Source organism: Bactrocera oleae, chromosome 3 (genome assembly GCF_042242935.1).
Source record: "Bactrocera oleae isolate idBacOlea1 chromosome 3, idBacOlea1, whole genome shotgun sequence".
Classification (NCBI taxonomy): domain Eukaryota; kingdom Metazoa; phylum Arthropoda; class Insecta; order Diptera; family Tephritidae; genus Bactrocera; species Bactrocera oleae.
Window position 1 is genome coordinate 57,080,193 of NC_091537.1, and position 23,359 is coordinate 57,103,551.

At 36.7% G+C, this 23,359-nt stretch overlaps 1 protein-coding gene across 3 annotated transcripts in view; it reads left to right on the top strand.

Annotated features, from left to right (window-relative positions):
• GlcAT-S (Glucuronyltransferase S) overlaps positions 1 to 23,359 on the top strand; it is a 61,195-nt gene that overhangs the window by 11,669 nt on the left and 26,167 nt on the right. For all 3 annotated transcript variants that reach the window (XM_036356787.2, XM_036356786.2, XM_070106665.1), the window contains exon 2: positions 14,872 to 15,144. In XM_036356787.2, the coding sequence (XP_036212680.1) occupies positions 14,872 to 15,144 (273 nt within the window). The remainder of the gene's footprint in view (positions 1 to 14,871; positions 15,145 to 23,359) is intronic.

A 23,359-nucleotide genomic window follows, 5' to 3' on the forward strand; every position in this document is an offset into this window, starting at 1 on the left:
ATTAACACCTTCATCGACTCCCTCTCAGTGAATAGCGTACTAGGAATCAAACCACCAACCATAGCAGACGTAGAGCTCGAATTGTCTCGCGAAACCAGAATGACCCTCGCGCAACTTCGTTCTCGATATTGTAGCAGGTTAAACATGAAAATTTTTTCAATGTTGTCAAGTTTTAGGCAAACTAAAATGAATTTTAGAAGAATTTAAAACATCAACTATAAAAAATTTCACTATTCAATAATTTTAAAGCTGTTAAAAAAAATATTAAAAATATAAATATTTTGTGCAAAACCTTCATAAATCTTGCGCCGTTCTTTGTTCGAAGGTTGAAACAACGCAATTTTTCATTGTAAATAAATATTTGGTAAAGTAAAAAGTTCGTTCGGTTTTTTATTGATTTTTCAAAAGATAACTTTGTGTACATTTGTCCGATTTAAGTCAAATATGCGCCGTTTTGTTCGTAAACTTGTTGCCAACGAGATGCCAATCATTCATTATACCCCTCTCGTAGAAGACTGCGTCCCTATTGCTCAAAAACTCGGAGGGCCAATTTTCACAGGCCTCTCTTAAGATCAACTTCTCACCATTAAGCGCGTTCGCCATGGACAGGAAAAGATGGTAATCACTTGGTGCCAGGTCCGGACTATAAGGTGGGTGCATTAGAACCTCCCATCCGAGCTCCAGGAGCTTCTGGCGAGTCACCAAAGACGTGTGTGGCCTGGCGTTGTCCTGATGGAACACAATTCGGCCTCTGTTGATCAAAGATGGCCTCTTCTGGATGAGTGCTGCCTTCAAGCGGTCCAGTTGTTGGCAGTAGAGGGCCGAATTGAGCGTTTGGCCATAGGGGAGCAGCTCGCAGTAGATGATTCCTTGCCCATCCCATCAAACACACAGCAAAACCTTCCTGGCCGTCAATCAGGTCTTGGCCACAATCTGGGCCGCTTCCCCGAGCTTTGACCACGACCGTTTGCGCTCGATGTTGTCATAAGTGACCCATTTTTCATCGCCAGTCACAATCCGCTTCAGAAACGGGTCGATTTTGTTGCGATTCTGCAGCGATTTGCAGATGGAAATTCGGTCCATCATGTTTTTTGCGTTAGTTCGTGTGACACCCAAACATCGAGCTCCTTTTTGAATCCAAGGTTATGCAAATGGTTCCAAACGGTTTTCTGGCTTATCTTTAGTTCCTCAGCAATTAAATAAGTGCTAACGTGACGGTCTGTTTCCACTATTTCCATGATTTTATCGCAATTTTCGACGAAAGGCCTCCCGACGCATGGTGCATCTTTGACATCGAAATTACCGGAACGGAACCTAGCAAATCACTTTTGTGCTACACGTTCGTTTACAGTATCGGGCCTATAAACTAAACTAATTTTTTCAGCCGCTTTGGCTGCTTTTTCGCCTTGATCGAAGAAAAATTGTAAAATATAGCTAATTTTCTCTTTGTTGGTGTCCATCTCTGACGAGCGTTCACAACGAACTGAGTAAATCAATCGAAAAACTGTCAAAGACAAACTTTTAGCGCGAATAAACACGTTTCAGCGCCGTAAAGTAGGACATGATGCGACACGTAACACTAGTACTATGGACAATAACGCCATCTCTTAGATAAAAACCGAACGAACCTTTTACTTAACCTAATATAATGAACTTCACGCAAAACAAAAATTGTATTTTCAGCAAAGTATAATATCATACCATAGTACTAAAAACCACGTGTTTATCACCTTTTGATTTTGAGACTAGTTTCGTTTTGGATGTTCGTCTATCCGTCAATAAACTTACTAGAACAGCCAGTTCCACGATACCGGAATTGACCCGGCTTCTATCCGGTCTAGGGCTCCGATGGGATCGGTTACTTTTAGGTTAAGTTTTTCATCACTGGAGCAACTCCTACCAGCAGGTTTACTCCGCATCCTCCAGACCCGTGCTGGCCTTAAGACCATTTCATACCCGGAAGAATTTTTCTGCTGCGTTTGCGCTAAAAGGCTCCATCTAAACTCCACCTCGGTTAGGTGCAGTACATACAATGGAGGTAGCCATCATGATCTGCTCAGGCCCAAGACACATACAAAGTGGACCACAATATATGTGACCCTATGCTGCCAACGAACTACTGCGACACTAGTTTCTTGTTTAAATTACTCCTAGTTGGCGCACCAGCGCGTTCAATAAAGGACCTTTACGGTCTCAAGGAGCTAAACTAAGCAGCGTGACTCCCAGTCTGACAAGTTCCCCCGAAACTTTATCCCACTCCAATCCTCGTGCGAGAACCACTCGGCAACTTCTGGTTGATCGCATAGTTTGTGCCGTGTGTCAGACCGTCATAAGTTGGAACGTCACATCAGTCATCAGTCCGATTCTTGTTCCAGCTGTTGTCATTTCCCTACGTGTTCTAGACTGCGCACCACGCGTAAGCGGATGGTGCCGTACGTTGCTTGGTGCTGCAGAAGTCCGCCCCCGCAACACCCTGCAGTGGCATCGCCAAACAACAGCACAGTGCGAAAACCGCCCCTGCGGGTTCTACACTTGCAACAACCACCACCCACATGCCACTCTCTTACTCCCAGCATCACTCCTAGACACCCGCGAAAAATTCGACTCTTACAATTTAACTGCAAAGGACTCCAAAGTAAGATCGAGGAAATAGTTACATTTATGAGCAGGAATCGCATATCGATAGCTGCGGTCCAAGAAACCAAGTTAAACAGCCGCTCAGATCTTCAGAGTTGTGCAGACTTAAACATTATACGTAATGGCCGCTGGAGTTAATACCTGATAACATCACGCTACGATTAAATCTACTACATACGTAGCAGCCAACGTCCAACATACTATGTAGTTTTAGTTAAGATAAATCGTAGTCATACCGAAGGGTGGCTTCTCTTTATGTTTAGGGTTTTACTTTTGTAACGGTAAAGTGAACAAATAAAGAACGCTCCACTTTATGTGCAGAGCAAAGAAAATATACTTATAATCTTTTACTCTTGAAATATTAGTTTGGGCGAGATAATTGGAGGCCTAGCCTTCATAGTGCAATATCGTCTTATCGATGGCAACATCGTCCTCAGGGATACTACCCTTGATTTTCAGGGCAAAGCTATCAGGTCAGGCGCTGACGAACTCAAAATTTTTAATACATACATATAGCCAATAAAGTCTGCGTTCAGCCGACACTATTTTTTAAGTGAAGTAAAAACACAATGTAAATAGGTAATTCAGTTCACCTACATCCTTCTCTACATGCATTTCTTCTTAATATTATTAAGTTCAAAATGCAAAACCAAAAATGAATATTCCTATTTTCATTTTTGTGATACCGGGGTTTTAGTGTAAGAACAAGTAAACATAGGCACCATTAAGTCTGCGTTCAGCTTTAAAATTAGTTACAAAAGTATTAAAAATGATAAAGGAAAATTAAATTCAATATTTTGTTGAATAGCCGGGTTGTTTTAAAACCTCACTCAATCGATTTGGCATTGATCTTACCAACTTATCTGTTTCCTCAGCAGTAATCTGGGACCATTCGTCTTTCTTAAAACTTCGCAAAACCTCTTTACTTGTTAAGGTATGCTGATGAATTCTTTTTTCCAACAGATCCCATAGATGCTCAATAGGATTAAGGTCAGGTGATTGAGGGGGCGTTTTAAGTTGTCTAGGAGCATTGTACAAGAGCCAAAGTCTTCAGGTCATTATCTTGTTGGAACTAAAACGTCGAAGATAATCCGAGATTCTCTGCACTTTGTTTCAAATTGTTTTTTAAAATGTTCAAATAACCCCATTTACGCATTGTGGATTCAATAAATTCAAGCTGACCCAAGGGCAGTTCCTGACTTGCGCCACACAACTTGTCGACCTTTTATGCCAAAAATGCAAAATTTACTTTCATCCGAAAATATTACTTGTCTCCAGAATACCGGCGACTTATTTATATAATTATGAGCAAATTCAATGCGCCTTCGCCTGTTCACAAGTGAAATATATGGTTTATTTCGAGCGACTCTACCATGATATCCAGCTTTTCGTAAAATTTTTTCTAGCAGTTTCGGCACAAATTGTTTTTTAATGGTTATATTTACGTTTTCAATAATCTTTGTGGACGTAATTCGAGGGTTTTCACCATATTTATTATTTTCCGTTCTTCCCGGGCTGATAATATTTTCGGACGGCCAGATCGCGGTTTTGACGTTAAAGTTCCGGTTTTTTTTTAATTTTTTACTTCGCGCTGGACAGAAGAATACGTTCTTCTAATAGTTTGCCCAACTTTTCTGAAACTTCGCCATCTTTCCACAACTTAATGATAATATTTCTTTCCGACAGACTAACTTCTTTTGCTTTGGTTTCCATTTTTTTTAAATATTACTAAAACGCATCACGAGCTTTTTAAACGACTAATTATATTAAAACACAATAAAATCTACGCAAAAAGAACGAACAATTTCATTAGAAGTAACGGTATTTCCAATTCATGCTAACTGAACGCAGACTTAATGGCGCCTATGTTTACTTGTACTTACACTGAAATCCCGTTATCACAAAAATTAAAATAGAAATATACATTTTTGTTTTTGCATTTTTAACTTAAGAATATAAAGAAGAAATACATGCAGAAAATTTGAGCTGAATTACCTATTTACATTGTGTTTTTACTTCACTTAAAAAAATGTGTCGGGTGAACGCAGACTTTATTGGCTATGTGTATGTTCATCGCCCCAGTTACATAGGTGCGCTACATCGTGGTAAAAACCGTTTGATACTAGGCGACTTTAACGCGCCCTACGATCCAAGGCACTCCTGCCTGTCTAATGATCATAGGGGGTGGAGCTGGCGGAACAGATAGACGATTTGACATTTTGCACAATGAATGACGAAGCCACCACCAGAATTATGGGCAACTGTAGCATCTCACGGGATATTACCACCGCTAGCGGTGGTCTGATAATAAGCATGTATTGGCGACCTGTTCTAGAAAAGAGCGCGACACCTTACACCATGCCGATCCCTGTAGTGCCCGAATAAGGGTGCTCAACTTGGAGATTCGGCAAATGGTAAATCAACACAAGCGGACAAAGTGGGTAGAAAACCTGAAGTCTTTTAACCTCTCTACGGGTGTGAGTAAGCTTTGGTCTACTGTCAAAGCCTTGGCCTTTTTAGCCGGTAGTTCACACTGCACCCTCAAAAGGCAAGGCCAAAAAATGTGATACCCAACGGCTGCGCAAAATGCCAAGAGACTTACACTTACTTTCATCGATGAGGCGGTTCAGAGTGTCATCAACAAGGCTAAATCATGCAATCTATTGGCCCAGACGGAATAAACATGCTGTGCGAAAACATATAGGCTCGACGGGATATAATTGAGGCCTTGTTACTCCCGACGTTCACACACCACCTGAGTCTAGCAGAGCATAAGCATGGCTTCCATAAAGTGCACAGCTCCATCACAGCGCTTAGCGTCATAAACATCCAGATAGTTCATGGTCTAAACCGAAAACGACCCTGTGAGAAGACGATCCTCGTAGCGTTGAACTTGTCAAAAGCATTTGAAACAAGCAATCACACAACGCTGCTTAAGGATTTCAAACAATCCACTCTCCCTCCAAGGCTGAGAAGATCGACAATGAAATATTTGAGCGGTAGTTCTTCGAGATCAAAGCTCGAAATTAAGATGAATTAAACAAGGGCTTCGGCAGGGTAGTGCCCTCTCCCCGATACTGTTTAACTTCTATATTTCGAAAGCTTCCTCAACCATCAGACTGAATTTCCATCACCTCGTATTAGGTGATTGTTCGATATTAACGTCAGTCAATGGAATCGATGGCATGTGTTCGAAAGTAAACAGCTATTTCTCGTTTCTTCTCTGCAAGGAGCTTGACACTCTCCCCACGAAATCCACAGCGACCATATTCACGAACTGGACAAAGAAGTACAGAATGGATTTTATCATCACAGTCGATGACGTTAAAGTTCCGATTGTCAACAACCCAAAGATTTTAAGTGTTACATTCGATAGCCTTTGCTCCTCCACTCTTCATATAATTTAGTTATAGGACTTTGTAGTTCTTCGGTTAACAGAATTTTGTGGGCGTGGCATTGGCCCGCTTCCATACATCTGCGGATATTATTGCCAAAGAACACGTGTACCAATATTTATCACGATACCGCAATTTTTACTCAATTTATTGCTTGCAAGGCGTACAGACAGAACATAATATAATATAAATAAATTGAGGATTGCACTACGACCTAAGGTGCTTTCCCCCCTCTCTCCAACTCACAAAGTTCCAGCACTCTGATAAATTCCAGAGTCTCGTTGGGCGTTATTGGAGGCGGTTTGGTATTACGTACTGTGGTGGTACCCTTCACATCGTTGGGTTCGTCACTCAATAAGGCAAATCTGTTGCCATTTAGAGTTTCATCCTTATTTACGTTTGGAGTGCCGGTTTGAAATTTTTTTGAATTGACTGTTGTTTTCTTTTATTAGGTACACTCTCACCTTCGCTTCGTTTTTCCTTCACTTTGTTTGGTATCGCGTTTGCTGATATCTGAATGCTGACTGGTGCCTGCAGGTTTGTTCTTGCGTGATTGTTCACTGCTGCTTCAGAACGCTGCGATGACTCATTTTTGTCACCGTTTGTTGTTAGTTGTTGTTGCTGGGGCGACAAAAGTAGGCATTCCATGAATGCTGCCTTGTGTTTCTTTTTTTTGTTTGTTGACTTATTACTTTTTTATGTTTATTTTTAATATTGTTTGAATAATGTTATGTTTTGGTTTACACTATTCAACTACTGTTTTCTATGTTTATATATTTTTGTATCTCTTGTTTGTGTTTTTTTTTTTATTTGATCGATTTTGTGTAAACATTCACGGAGCGAGTTAAATACATGTCCGCATTCTTTGACATACTTGATCATTGTATGCTTTTGTATGAGTACGTGCACATCGAAGCAAAACGCAGCCAGGTGAAGCAAAATTTTTGGCAGCTCACATATTTTTACACTTTTTTTTGCCATTCTTTTTAGAGAGAAATACTTGAAGCGTTCATTCTGGCATACCCATTGTTTTCTTCGCTTCGTTGTTAAGTATGAATTGTCAAACAAAGCGAGGAAAGTTCTATGTGAATGGGCCAATAGAATTTTGGCTTTGACAGATAAGTTTGATGTATACTTTTGTATAAGTTTGTTCACATCGAAGTAAAGCAAAGTAAAATCATTCCTCATTTTTTTACGCTTTGCTATGACTATGTTCCGCGATCACTAATTTTGTCCCCTTGAGGCTAGAGAACGACGACGGAACTGTGCGGCTCGTGCTCAGCTGACACGCTTTGTGTTCTTGTTCGTAACACTTCACAGCTACACTGTTCGACATTTCTTTTAATTTAGAAATTATTTTCCTTGTTGCAATAGCGCACGGTTTCAAATGAATATTTACATTATGTTCGGAAATTTGAACTTTATATCTATTTTTGTTTGTAATATGCAAATATCTACATATGTAGATAATATAATAGAAATGTTAATAATATAATAGAAATGTATCAGAAAATTATCAGTAAGGATAAAATTAGCTAATCAAAAATATTTTTGTGCACCACGTACATGAAGTATACAATAATTTGAGAATGTCAAATATTGCAAAAAATTGTGCGACTCAAGTTGAAGTGTGAATGCAATAAATACCACCGAGTCCGCCAACTTAGGTCGAGGTTTATTGTCATTCCATTTTACAAAATTTTCGCAAATGATTGTACGCTTCGGCCACGTAACACTTTAGAGCATGTTGCATTGTTCATTTTTATATCGGTATGGTGGTATCACATTTTACTTACAAAGAATTAGCATGAATGTGGTAGAACAATATTTAGAATACCCGCTATTAATATTTTCAAGGCTAAATTTATGACGGGAATCTCCTAATCTATCGAAAAGTATTAAATATCCATATTTTTTTTTACGCCAAAATTTTTATTCTCACAAAATATTCATGAATTAATTACATTTTATATTTTAAAGATAATATTCGAACGCATCCATTTCTCTTAAAGGAAATAAATGTAAATCCATTTATAATATGATTATGTAAATATAAAAAAGTAAGTTTAGTCCCTTCGTTTTTACTCGGCGTCCCCTCGCCGACAAAAAACCGGGTTGGGCAACAAAAGAGTCCGTATGCGTAGCGGCACTTTGAACGCCGTCTATGAAAGAGTTGTCATATCCTTAGCTTTCTTCGCTTCGTTTTCAAAGTATAAATTGTTAAGCAAAGCGGGGAAAGTTGTATGTGAATCGGCTTAAACGGTTAAACTTAAACCTGTGCGAAGACAGAACGGAGCAACATTGTAAACAAATTTTGTTGTGACAAAACGTCGAAATAAATGATCGTCAATGGTCACCGCTTCTCTTACCCCTGACAACTTTGCCCAAAAACATACAACTCACATGCATATTGACGCCGATTTGGGCGAATCGTCGCGGAGTTAACAAATTTTTTCTTGAATCGATGATCTGGCGTCAATGTCGGCTATGCTGGCAGTGATTTGTTATTATACTCTTGCAACATTTTGCTACAGAGTATAATTGTTTGGTTCAGCTAACGGTTCTTTGTATCATCTAAAACGAATTAAGACAGATATAGGGTTATATATCAGAGTGACGGGACGAGTTGAAATCCGGGTGACTGTCTGTCCGTCCGTCCGTCCGTAAAAGTTAAGATATCTTGATAAATCTTGGTAAACATGTTCCTTGGTACCATAGAAAGTTCCTCATTCTAGCTAGGCGTAATTGGATTACATCCACGCCAACCAAACGCCCTTAATCAAAGACCTAAAAATTGTCATAACCAAGCCGCAAGTTAAGATTCAAAATGTAATCTAGTACAACGAATTGCATTAACGAGATCACCAAATTTGCACAGGATAAATCCTTTGGAGACTTCTTAGATAGTGTGAAAATAGATGAAATCGGATGAACAAAATAGTGGTTTCAAGACAAGCCATCTCTTACCCTGAAATGATTAAAATCGGGCCAAAAATTTTCAAGCGCTCACATACTTAATATGTTTACTTCAGTGCCTATTAGAAAGAAACTTAATTCTGTATTTTGGCTTGGTTAACATAATAAGATTCTGATCCATTGGTTGTAAAGCAAGAATTTGAAGCATGAGCGGAGCAGTTATCAATAAGAAAAATAGGCTTCGGAAGCATATTACTTTTTTGAGAGAAGCGGATCTTCTTCTTTTTTTTTTAATTATTGAACCTAATATCAACTTCATTAATAAATATTTTGTGAAAGCAATCATGAAAAATCCGACACGTCATCCAAGCATTTTTTGAGAAGTTATAATGAAGTGAATTATTAAATCCTTGAAAACTCCTTAGTTTTTTGCTTTCTCAATTACTAATGGCACTAATTTATGTGATCCATCAATATTTCCAGCAAGTAAGATTGAAATTCGTTTTTGCTGGATTCTTTATCCAGAACCGGTTTTTTCGAAAGCACAGACGTATGTTTTATCAGGTAGAACATAATCCACCTTAATCTATGAATATATGCAATGAATATGAAGCAACATCACTAGAGACAATCTCGTCAGAAATTAAAAAAAAAAATTAATTCCGTATAGCTTTTTAATTTTGGAAAACCATCCGTCACTTGCATACAAAATGCATTTCACCTTTATCGGGATATTCCTCTTTATATATTTGTATTGGCCCATTTAATATACGTTTTTTTTGCGTTGGTTTAAAAACACCTTATAAAGAATTGTTTCCATTTTTGATGGAAATTGATGCTCTATTGTATAAGTATTTTTCCTACGTTTATTTGAAATTTCCACGATATATACGAAATTTCCGAATATATACTGCAAAAACAAGGATGACATGATGCAAGACTATCCCACTATCTCATTTTTCTGTTATTCACTTATAGCGAATCACATAAATAAACTGGGGATTCCCCATTTTAGATAATATAATTAACAAAATAATAGTTCTATTATCGATTGCAACAAACAAACAAAATATAATTTCAGAATGTTTAATGTATTGCAAACTCTGATTTTAATTTCTGGAATTATAATTACAGAAGCCTCTAATTTGTAGGCGTTGACTGTATTGCGTAAATATTATTATATTACGAAAATAAACCTTAATATATCAGCATTTTTATAATTTATTATTTCTATTATAAATTAATATTATATACGTAGTTGAAATGCCGATGTGCATGGTGGCATGTTGAAGAAGTAAAGGTTGACACAAAAGTTATGGCTGATTCACATAGAACTTTTGCTTCGTTTTGCGTCAGACATTTGTTTTGACAGAAAAGTTTGAGGTATGCTTTTGTATTTTTTTTTGTTAATATATCTTTATTTATTGACTCTGCTTGTTCAAAGCCGAACAATTAGTAATAAAATCTTAAATCCTAAATGTCGTAACTCCAAAAAGCAGGTAAAAATATGACGACTTTTTTGGATTTATCTCCTTTATTGTATTTTTAACTTGAAAGGTGTTTTTAATAAGCAAGAGCGACTTGCTAGCAGTGTCTGGCAAAGTTGGCAAAATAAAGTTGTTTTGCGGACAATTAAGCTGAAATATCTTCTCTAGGTTGTTTGCAAAGCAAATTGCTTTTTCTTTATCACATCGAGCCCAATTACCACTCACGTCTCTGAGCATGTTGAAATCTACCGGTGGCTTAATGTGTTTTTGAGCTTTCCAAAAGGAGTTTGGATTGTTGAATTGGGGCTCAATTTCTTTAAATAATTTTCAGTGCTATATTCCTCCGCACACTTTAGCGCTTTACTTAGTTTAGGTACAGAATCCTTCAAGTACAGCTGAGTATTAGCAGAGCGATTTACTTGCCATTCACGCCGAGCTCGCTTTTTTTCACTTACAAGCTTTTCTATTTCAACATTTTTGATTCTTCTGAGACCAGGCGGCTTATAAGTTTGGTTTGGTGTTGCTAAGACAGCAGGCTCTAGTTATTATTACATTTAATTCGGTTATGCTTTGGTCAATATCTCTTTCTGAGTTTATTCTGAAATCAATATTAATGTGGTTACTAATATATATTTTATATTTTAACCAGCTCATTCTATGGGATGTTAAACCCACTTTTAGCGATACAACCGAGGGTTGTTCGCGTATTTTTGTTAGCACAGGAGAATGATCAGAAGATAAGTCAGTACATGTATAAACAGTTATAAGCGATCTGTCTATATTTTCAACTACAGTAAAATCAATTAAATCTTGTATTTTGTTTCGTTCACTGGGCCAGTATGTCGGCTTACCGGGAGATATAGCCAAAGAAGTCTAAAAATTGGCAATCTGTATAATTTTGAAACGAGGTGGGCAGTATATAACCAACAGGTTTATGTCACTACTGCGATTTTTTAAACGTTATGTTATTGCTTGTAACTGGGCTGTAGCATGAGATTCTAAAGCATGGTGGTTTAATCGATCTAACCAACACTGCTGCTCCACCATGCCGCTTTCCATCTTGGTGATTTGTAGGATAGAGTCTAAAATCGGGTATAAAAATTGTTCTTATTTCTTAGATGTATTTCCGATAATAACATTACATCTATAGTTTTTTCATTTATAAATCTAATAATCGCCTATTTGTGCTGGTTAACACCGTTAGCACTCCAAATACAAATATTTAGTTCGCTCATTTTTTACTTAAAAAAGTTTGCAGCATTTAATTTTGTGCGTTGATTAAAACTATTGTATTGTAGACAAAAATTGTGTCATACATTGGGTAAGATTTAAAACCATACTTTCAACGCTTCCGCTTGGTTCTTTTTAGGGCAATTGCATTTGAACTGTGTTAATTTTTCCACATTTGCATAACTTCCGTTGACTATGGAATTCTGGTTTCAATTTTTCTACAAGGGGTGTTTGTCATATGGTTTCGGCGTGCTTAAATTCCGAGCGACAGCTTAGATTTCAAGTTTTTATAAAAAGTTTTGCTAAAATTTAAGATGACCTTTTTTTGCTGTTAGGTGTTGTTGCTGAGTCGACAATATATATCATTTGAGTTAATTAGGATGAATTGTTTTGCATTTACACATGTCCCTTAGTATCATAAGAAGTTTGGTATTGTGGATGGGCCACGTCCTCAAAACGCAATTAATCGAAAACGAATAAAGTGTCACAACGAAGCTCCGCAATATTATACAAGGCTGTTATTCAGTACAACGAATTGCACTTGGGGCATCTATGGTTTAACATTTTTTTAAAAACTGCGCGTGGCTCTGTCCCTTAATAAGTTTAAAGTATATATCTCCTAAACCATTCAAATTATATGAACCACAGAATAAATCGGCGATAAATCAATAACTAAATGCGTCAGAGACATAAAATTTTACCCCCGGGATGGTACAAGAAGGTTTTATAGGAGCCGATGTCAAAATTTGACGATGGGCGTGGTATCCCCCACATCTAGGTGAAATCACACATCTCCACTAATTTAAACCAAATTTAGTACATAAGATTATACATTGCCATGTAATAGTGAGAAAATGAGCGAAATCGGATAGGTACTACGTATACTTCCCATATAACATAATTTTAAATTCCATATGATTCTTACACTTTCCATGATACAAATTAACCCTTAATAACCTAGAGTTTCAATTTTGATACCAATCTTTTAAACCGAATGTTCACATTACTATTAGTTTTTTTTTATTGGTTGGCTGTTGTATAAGGCTGTTTACTGTTGTATAATATTCTTTCCAACGAAATTTAAAAAAAAAATCAAATGTCATTATTGTTTTATTTTATCTGACATATTTGTGAGTATCAATTTTAATACTTCAGGCATTCCGCCCTACATAAAACCTACCTACTAATTCTTTAGCTATAAAAATTTTTTGAACTTCCGATTCATTATTTTTCTGCATAGCTTGGTGTTGGGATTACTTTTATTTTTATTTTATTATAGAAATTTATCAAAAATGCGACCAGAAGATATTGAGAGCATATTGAATATTGATTTCTTTATGGTGTTAATGCCTGAAGTATCAAAATTGATACCTGTTTTTTTTTCTAAATAAATATTGTGATTTTTTTTAGCTATTTTTCCCTTCATCTAGACCCTCAAGCAAACACAGTAACATTAAAAATAAATCACTTTCGTAAATCAGGCTACTAAGCACCAAAGAATATGTTGAGACAAAACTTTGCACAAAAACTTTTAAAACTTTGCCTTTGAGGTATACCATCTCATGTCTAAAAATTGTCAAAATAGGACCATAACTGTTAAAGCCCCCAGTTGTCGAATAAGAGGAGCGTAGTGCCTGGTGTTAACTATTTACCGGAACTAACTATTAATCTGTGAGAAATATTATTGCGATTCGGAGAAAGTCTCTTTCTGATAATAATATGCCTGTATGCTAAAATAGGATTGAATCGGGTCAATACTTCCCTTAGCCCCATATACCTTATCGAAATATTTTCAAACTTCTTTTTTACTTCATACCGCATATATCGGCCAATATGTGAGCTATCTTACTAAAATTAAGTGGATGTATTTTTCTTATAATGGTGCATTTTTGTGACTAAAATCGTTTGAAAACTTGCTTTAGCCCGCTTCTAACTGATCACAAAATTTTCAAACTTCCATTCTGTTAATAGTATGTTGTATTGCCAAAAAATAGACAAAAACAGGTCAATACTACCCCTACCTCTCATATGCCTAATATAAGATTTTCACACTTCCACTTCAAAATTGGCCACTCCGTGTATAAATTGATTTTTGATACAGCTATCGCATTCATGGGGTCCTATTATATTTTAAGCTACGTAGTTCTTTTTTACTGTTTTAAGTAATGTCAATTGATACAATAGTTCTTAAGAATAAAAAACATATACATACAAAACATAATGCTTATGCAAAAGTGGGCCATACCAAACACTGTTCTAAAAAAGAAGGAAAACTCAATAAAAAATTGCCAGCTTACAAATTTATCGAAGATTTGCTCGTATGTTCTGTCTTAATAATTGCGAATGCAAAAGAAAAATGGAAACAAAATTCAAATTCAAGACAAGGACCAACTGACTTTAAGCCGTTTATTCGTATTTCTTATTGCAGTTAATTATGCTGATTTTAATATACCATAAATATCTCGAACAAGAAGCAAAATTTAGTAATGAAACTAAATAAGTCGATGTAAGAATATAAGATAGAAATATACCAAATATGATTATAATTTTGTCGAATAATAAACGGTGAATTTTTACGCCACAGATTTTAATATAAAATAATATTTGAAATATGCGAGAGTACGAAAAGTTCGGTTACAAGATATAAAACAGTGAAAATTGAAAACTCAAAATTATCTAGACAAGTACTGCTACCGTACTACATAAAGAAACTGAAAAAATTGCCGACAAATTATTGATGTACGATAAAAATAATACATGTTTTGACTTTTCTGAGTTAAAAAAGCATAATTGGTACGATGGAAACATATATAGAGAAGTCTCACACAAAATTTAAAGTAAATTGGCTGAGTAGGCCGTTAGAAATTATTAAAAGTTTTTTGAAAAAAGTAGCTTCGAGAAAAACACGTTTAAAGTTTCTGGTAAAATTACCAGTTTAGATTACTTATCCCTAAAATAGCTCAATATATGCAAATAATTAAAATACACAACATTAAATATTTTTTTTAATTTTTAAATTCAAATAATTCTGTATATATGGAATAGAAGAATGAACTGAACACCTCCTCTCTATAATTTCATAAGGATGGAAAATAATTATGAGAAAATATTTGAAATTAACTTATTAAACAATTTTATTATTAATTATTTATAAACAAAATGTTGTCCACAGTTGGATCAATAATTATATTTTTTATATATTAAAGATGAGACAGTGCACGCTCGGTTTAACGAGTCTTATCTAGTTTGCAACGAGGTCTTTATTGACCGTCGAGTTTTTGTTCACGACCGTGCACTCCGTGATTATGAATCTTTACCTATGATATATTTCGTGACGCCCACGTATCCTAGACGAGAGCAGATACCTGAACTCATTCGGTTGGCATATACACTACTACATGTACCACGTATTCAATGGATTCTTGCAAATGATCACAAAGCATGCAATGCTTATATTGATGGTTTACTCAAAAGATTTGGTAAGATATCTATAAATAGGAAGATTAGCTATATCTTAGTAAAAACTATTATTTTATGAAGTTTTATTTTTGATAAAGAAATAAATTATTTTTTGTTTTAGATAATCGGTTATAGCAAAATAAATTAACATATAATCCTTATCAAGTATCTTCTGTTCATTATTGGCTACAATATGTTATTTCAAAACTCAACGAAAACAAATACTATTCATAATTTTTTTAAATGTAAAAAATAGAAAGATTTTCTATAGGGCTAAGTTAGATGACTGCAGGTCATGTACTGTGTCTTTGGTTCAACCACTGTAGCAAATATTTCGAAGTGTGTTGGAGTCATTGTCGTGTATTTCCAACACTCTTAATTGATTTACAAAATATTGTCTTAATCATTAATTTGATAAAAAGGATCGCACCAGTGTGCACAAAATCAACCGCAAAGGAAAATACCTAAAACCTCCGGAAGTAGAAGAAAGTATTGAATTTGAATAGGTTAAATGTGATATAATAGCCAAATCAAGTTTCAAGTTTAACTATGAAGCATACTGTCAGGGAGAAAGTTTGTCTATCTCTTGCTAACCTCAATCACCTGTAAATCAAAAATACCCAAGAGGTGTAAAAAATGCAACTAAATAAAAGATAAATTTGATTTTATACAAAACAATAGTTTTAGTACTCGTAGGTGAATAAATCGTTCGTTATATTTTAATTTTGTACAATTAATAATATTAAATAAATAATTATATCGGCAATAATAATGAGCCCATTTATTATATTTAGCATTTTAATAACATATACATGTTTTGCAGTAGAAAACATTTAATAAATATCTTATTCAAATAGCATACCGTAATTTAAGTTTATTATAACTTTATTTTTTAACTCAATTATACTGTGAACTTTGTATATGTATGCGCGTGTGTAAACTCTGTACAATATATTTATAAAATATTTGCGCACTCGCATTGCTGAACTCTTCAGTACAGTTTTTACATATACTTATTGCACCACAAATCTTTTAAGGGGATCTTCACCACAGTTTTTACAAATACTTATAGCACCACATATCTTTAAGATTCTTTTCACCACAGTCTTTACATATACTTATTGCACAGCAAATCTTTAGGGGGTTAGGTTTAGTCAGAGACAATTTAGTTGATAGAAATTAAAAAAAAATTAATAATTTTAAAAGTAATGGAAAAGTAATGAAATTTTTTTCCAGATTTTCGGGGTAAAACCAACAGTTAATTAATTGTATATAAAAAACCGAAATTAAAAACACAAAAATCCTTCGATGAGGCATAAGTTTTTAATGTTTTCCAAAATCATGCATTTCATTGAAATCTACTGAGGTGTCTCGAGCTACAGTGGTTACCAGTTTAGAAAACATAATTTGGAGAAAATCGCATTGGAAGTTTTATACTCACAACCGTTCGCTTGCAGCTGCTGATCGTTCGAGAGCTCCCGAGAACCCTTTGTTAATTATTGAATAACTCGAAAATTGTTTGTCAGACTTACTTCAAATTTTCAGACAATATTATATGTTATGAAAGTGCAAAAAATCGACTTTTTGATGATTTTGACTTCCACTAACCCATTAATATAATTTAAGATTAAACATTTTGAATGAGCCATTTGTTGCTATGGGAATATACGTCTGCTAAAGCAGAGAGCACAGCTCGTTGCATATCTAGATATTAGCTAAATAAAATAACAAAATAATTTTTGCTATGAGCTTGTATTAAAGACTGAAGAAAAACTGCGAGTGTGTTAGAATTTTCCTGAAACTGTCCAGTAGTGTCGAGTATATTTGTATAGGGTGGCTCACGAATCGCTACAAAAAAAACCGTAATAACTTTTTATTTTAACCAATGCATTACATTTATTCTTTTTTTTATTGTATAGCAAATTTTTGTTTATTTAATATAATAAATTATATTTAAAAATTATGGACCGTAAATGACACCTAATTAGAAAATTATTCATTGCGACCTGAAGGATTGAAGTCGGGATTGCTTCAATTATCAATTAAATGGACTGCTTCAATTCAGTAAAATTTCTGGGTTTTGTTTTGTACACCTCATTCAACATCTTTAAATAACAGTGCCTATTGATAATTACTGTTACACCGTTTTTTTTTCAAAAAAGTATGGCGTAAGGTGTATTGTCGCCTTGATGAAACTGCGCACAACACAGTAAATCGTTCTGGGTGAAGTTTTGTCTCGTGGATTATTTCTGGATTCGATTCACTCCATATACGGCAATTGTGATTGTTTACACTTCCGTTTTGATCAAACTGGGCCTCATCAGAAATAAACATACAATTTATCGATTTCTTCGGCCATTTCAATTATTTTTTGGCAAAATTCCAGGCGAATAGGCAAATATAGAGTGTTTAACTGGCTTGTTATTGGAACTTTGTACGGAAAGAGGTTTAAGTCATTATGAATTATTCGTTGTAATGGCTGTCTGCTAAATCCAAGTTACGCCGATAAGGTGCGATTCGAAACTGTTGGATTTTCCTGAATTGACGACACAACATCCGCGATTGTTTCTTGAACACGAGCATCGAGTACGGTCTTCTTGTGATACTTCCAGATCCGGCAAACATGTTTACCAACCACATAATGGTCCATCTACTCGGGGAGCTTCGCCAAAATCCCGTCTGAATTCCCTTTGGACGGAAATGACAGACTGCAAAGCATGCTACCGCTGCACTATCCAAAACTTCTTTTTGGTATCCCAAGCATTAATTTTTAAAAAATTTAAAAAAAATCCCGCCAAATAAAAAAAGTAAGTCGATTACTCACACAGAAATAAGCTATTACGGTTTGTTTTTGTAGCACGATTCGTGAGCCACCCTGTAGATAAGTATGCATATGTATGTATATAAATGTATTGCATACAATTTGGAAACAAATTATTTTAAATTATCCATTATTTAACGTTTCACTGCACTTTGTTTTCGGCTTAAAAAATACAATTTCAAATGTTATATTTATTTGTTTTGAGGAAAAAAATCTACATAGTATATAAAACTACTAACAAATCTTGAAAATTAGTTTTTTTTTATTTAAAATTTATTATTATTATTTTTTATTATAAAGTTTAATATAATGCTTACAAGTAAAGAAGGGCAAAGTTTGCTAATTTGCAGGGGGAGGCAAAACTTTGTATTAAAATTTAAGAATTTAATATTCATTAATAGATGGTCAGTGTCAGTCAATGAATTACAGTCATGTTTGGTATCTCGTTAATTTATAACGTAGGTCACAGACATACTTAGTTTCATTACTACATTTTGTTTCGTGTCCGAGATATTTATTTTAAAATCAACCTAATTAACTCAATTGAGATATATGAGCTAGATGTAAACTCAATCCATAGGGTCTAAATTTAATTTATTGGTTATATCAAGCAAAGGTCTACCAGAGCATCAGAAAATATATATACATAATATTAGGGATATAAGGCTTAGACCAAGGTCTAGACTAATTGCATATATATTCTAAAGCAGATTATATTTAAAAAAAAAACATCTACACTTAATTTAATTAAAATATCACATATTGTCCAAAATATACGATTTGAATCTGGTGGAAAGTCGGTTTCAGGTAGTTTATTCCTATTTTGAACTGCACTTTTAAATTTTTCGATGGCATTTCCGCCGGAAGAAGTGGAGTTAGAAAGTGGTGTCCACCTGGAGGGACTCCTGGAGGACACAGTTTTGATCTGAAATCATATTTTTTCTTTCTAAAGTAACATATTTTGTAAGAATGTGAACCAAACTCTGGCCAAAAGAGTTGAAAATTAAATGTTTTGGAGATGTTTGAACAAAGTGTTATGTTTTTATATAATATTTTTCACCTTTCTTACATAAAAAAATATATTTTTATACTCTCGCAACCTGTTGCTACAGAGTATAATAGTTTTGTTCACCTAACGGTTGTTCGTATCACCTAAAACTAATCGAGGTAGATATAGGGTTATATATATATAAATGATCAGGATGAAGAGACGAGTTGAAATCCGGGTGACTGTCTGTCCGTCCGTCCGTCCGTGCAAGCTCTAACTTGAGTAAAAATTGAGATATCTTTATGAAACTTGGTAGACATGTTTCTTGGTACCGTAAGATGGTTGGTATTGCAGATGGGCGTAATCGGACCACTGCCACGCCCACAAAACGCCATTAATCAAAAACAAATAACTTGCCATAACTAAGCTCCGCAATAAGATACAAGACTGTTATTTGGTACACAGGATCACATTAGGGAGGGGCATCTGCAGTTTAAACTTTTTTTTTTTAAGTGGGCGTGGTCCCGCCTCTAATAGGTTTAATGTGCATATCTCCTAAACCGCTTATGCTATAATAACAAAATTCACTAGAAGCAAATGTTTTTAGCACTTCTATTGACGGTGTGAAAATAGTTGAAATCGGGTGGCAACTCCGCCCACTCCCCATATAACGGTACTGTTAAAAACTACTAAAAGCGCGATAAATCAAGCACTAAACACGCCAGAGACATTAAATTTTATCTCTGAGATGGTATAAGATGACTTTATAGAAACCGCGTTCAAAATTAGACAGTGGGCGTGGCACAGCCCACTTTTAGGTGAAAACCCATATCTTGAGATCTGCTCAACCGATTTCAACCAAATTCGGTGCATAACGTTCTTCTCATGTTTCTATGTATATAGTGCGAAAATGGGCGACGTCGGACTACAACCACGCTTACTTCCCATGTAACACCATTTTCAATTCCATCTGATTCTTTCACTTTCCACTATGCAAATCAGGTAACAATGATTATATCGGGGTAAAACTTTGCGTGAATAATGCAATTAAAGTATGCCACCTTGCGGCCAAAAATTGTCTAAATCGAACCAAAACTGTTCAAGCCTCTAAGTACTAAATATGTGGGCCCCAGTGCCTATAGTTGACCTTCTACCGAAAATATCAGTCAATCCACAAAGAAATCTCAAACGAGTATTTGACTTTGCGAGAGTATAAAATGTTCGGTTACATCCGAACTTAGCCCTTCCTTACTTGTTCTTAATAATATCATTCCAGAGTTTGGTTGATACCACCACTTTCTTGCTACTTTCACTCCACATATATTCAAATGAAATTCGGATTATATGTTTTTTTCCTTTTTTTAAAAATGTTCACAAGGTTTATTTATTTTAAATAATTACACAAAGATTATCTGCATCTGGTCGCATACCAGTGGAGAGGTAATAAAAATGTATGTAACTAGTTGCGAGAGTATAAAAAATGGTTGAAGAAAGAGATGAGGTGACACGCGCTCCAAAAGAAAGTTCGGTGTTTGTTGCTCGAAAGTCGCTGAGAAAAGGGGCTGTCCGCTTCGAGGACAGATGTTTTGTATGTTGAGCTGTGTAGAGATCCTACTGTGTGTGTGTGTGTTCCCCCTGCGGAGGGGTAAGAATTTACCCGCCGTAAGGCATGCCTGTCGTAAAAGGCGACTAAAAGACAAATGCACTATGACTGTTATTATGTACCTTGCTCAGTAATATCAGCATAGTATGTCAGAAATAGTGCTAGATTACTCAGCTTGAACTGATATTATAGACTTTAAATGAAAACGCAAATAAAAAGACATTTGAAGTTCAAGCGACAAATGTCACCAGCCATTGAGTAATGGGTTGCTCAACTGGCAGTAGGTTCGGCTACACAGTCTTACCGGAGACTTTCTGGTACCACGGGGAGCAGAAAGCCCTTGCACTTCGGTCCCATCTGCTCATTGGGTTATAGCCCCTTTGGGGAGATTCGTGGTGGATGTGTTTGAAGCCTAAATGCAGGAAGAACTGAAAATTCAGCCTAACTGTTTTTCAGTTCTAAAATAGAGTTGCAAAAAGCAACTGCGTTCCGTCCCCGAAAACGGAAGAGGTTTTAGATCGGCCTCGAATCATACCAAGATGGTAGTGTGGACCCAGACACACTGCCACTGGTATCCAAATAAATACTTGCAAATAGCTCGTATTGTTTGGGGCGCTTATCAACGCATTGTATTGATACGCTGTGTTTTGGAACACCGTGAGGTAAGGCCGTCGCCGGCAGGTATTCACGTAAATCAACGACGAAAGTTGTGTGTGTGTGTGTATGCGGCTGCTTCCAGTAGTGGAATGCATTTGTATGTGTTGTGTGGTGTGTGGGTGTTCTGCTGTTTCCAGGTGTGGGGTGTGTGCCAGTGTTGTCTTGTGAGTGGTGTGTTATGCGGTGTAGTTGAGTTTTTCGGGGCGGGAAGCTTAACTCATTTAGCCATCCCGACCCCACTAGGCGAATGCTCAGCCTAGCTGTTGCAATGTTGTCACAACGTGGCTGAGTCCGGACGTGCGACGATAGTGCGGCCTACGCCTAGTCGGTGCTGTGTTTTGTTATCGCCATGGATCGGACTCAGGACGGGGTGCCGTTCTTCGGCGACGTGCCACACGGTTGGTTTGCTGCGGTCGGTTTGTGACGCGGATGCGTGGGACAGGCTGCCGATTGACCTCTCGTCTCAGGGTACGGTGAAGCAGCGTGTGATGCTGCCTGCCACACATTTGACACAAAGCCCCGGAGTCGAATTCCTGCGTCGTTTGGGTATGTGCCAGACAATTGTGGCAATGCCCATGCGCCTGGGCAACCTGCTGGCGTTGTGTCGGCGACATGCTCTTGAAGACCCCACAGTGCTGCAAGCTGTGTGGACGGCGACAAAGGGGGCATCGGATGCGATGGGGCGCCTCTGGTGGAGACGGAACGGCGGCGGATGCTCGAATACCATTACAAGCGGTGGTTGACGGTGCGGTTGAGGCTGGTGTTCGGGGCACCGCTGTTGGCATAACCCCAGGGCGAGGCACACTGATGGCCGATTGCATTTCTGTATCTATATCTACCTGTATGGAGAAAACGGCGTGTTTAGTTACGACTCAATGGTATAGAGTAAGGATATCTTTCTATATGTAACCAAATTTATTTGGTTTGGTAATCGTATTAGTCTACCCATTATTCTATTAGTATATATGATTGTAATATATCATATTATTGTGGTTGTTTATTTCTGTTTTCGGTTATTAGACGGATATTTTGATTTTTGCTTGTAGATTTTATTGAACGGATGGTTTACTACTTGCGTTTTCGCTATTATTTGAAATTGGCAGGTAGCACAGTTTAACGAGCGGTCTGGTTAGCGTTCCGTTTCGAATACGGAGGTGAACTACTCGTATATGACCGTCGGAACCATGATGAAGCTTCTCTATGCAACCAAGTCGCCATTCTGTAGGGGAAAGAAAAATCTCCAAGCTTTGGCACTTTTTCGGGAGTTTTCCAGCGGTACCTTTTATGAAGGTCCTTTATATACTCCTCCTTCCATCGGCGGATGAAATCAGGATGGAGAATTTTAATTTTTTACCATCTATTTTGTAAGGATAGCGACGCCAGCCTGGATCAAGTATGGCCAGAATGGGTGCTTCTTTTAGAAAGTGCCCTGGAGGTAAGGCTGTGAGATCTGAGGGATCTTGCGAGAGTGTCGTTAGTAGCAGTGAATTGATAACGGCTTCAATTCGAATTAATAAGGTGGTGAATCCTTCATAATTGAATTTGTGATTTCCACCTACTTTTTTCATATGGGATTTGAAGCTTTTTACAGCTGATTCCCATAAACCACCCATATGAGGAGCGCTTGGGGGGATAAACTGCCAATTAATGCCTTGGGGGGCATACTTCAGAACAATTTCAGGTGACACCTGTCTAATAAAATCCACAAACTGTTTTTCTGTGGCTCTTTGGCCTCCAATGAAGGTTTTTCCGTTATCGCTCATTAGTTTTGAGGGGAAGCCGCGTCGTCCGACGAAGCAAGCAAATGCCGCGAGAAAAGCCTCCTTAGTCAGATTCGTACATAGCTCGAAGTGCACTGCTTTTGTCGTAAAACAGACAAAGACAGCCACTTTGCCTTTCATTATGGTGGACGACCTTAGCATGGACGCCTTTATTTGAAAAGGCCCAGGAAAATCCACACCTGCGACTGTGCAAGGCAGAGCGAAGTTGCAGCGTTCCGGTGGAAGTGCTGACAAAGTGCTTATGCAGAGTGCAGAGCTTGCACATGAAAATGCATTTTTTTATTTGAGGCTTAAGTCTTGGAATATAGAACTCTTGGCGGACTATATGTTGCATTAAGCGATGTTCCGCATGGAGCATAAGAAAGTGGATATAATTGAGGAGTAA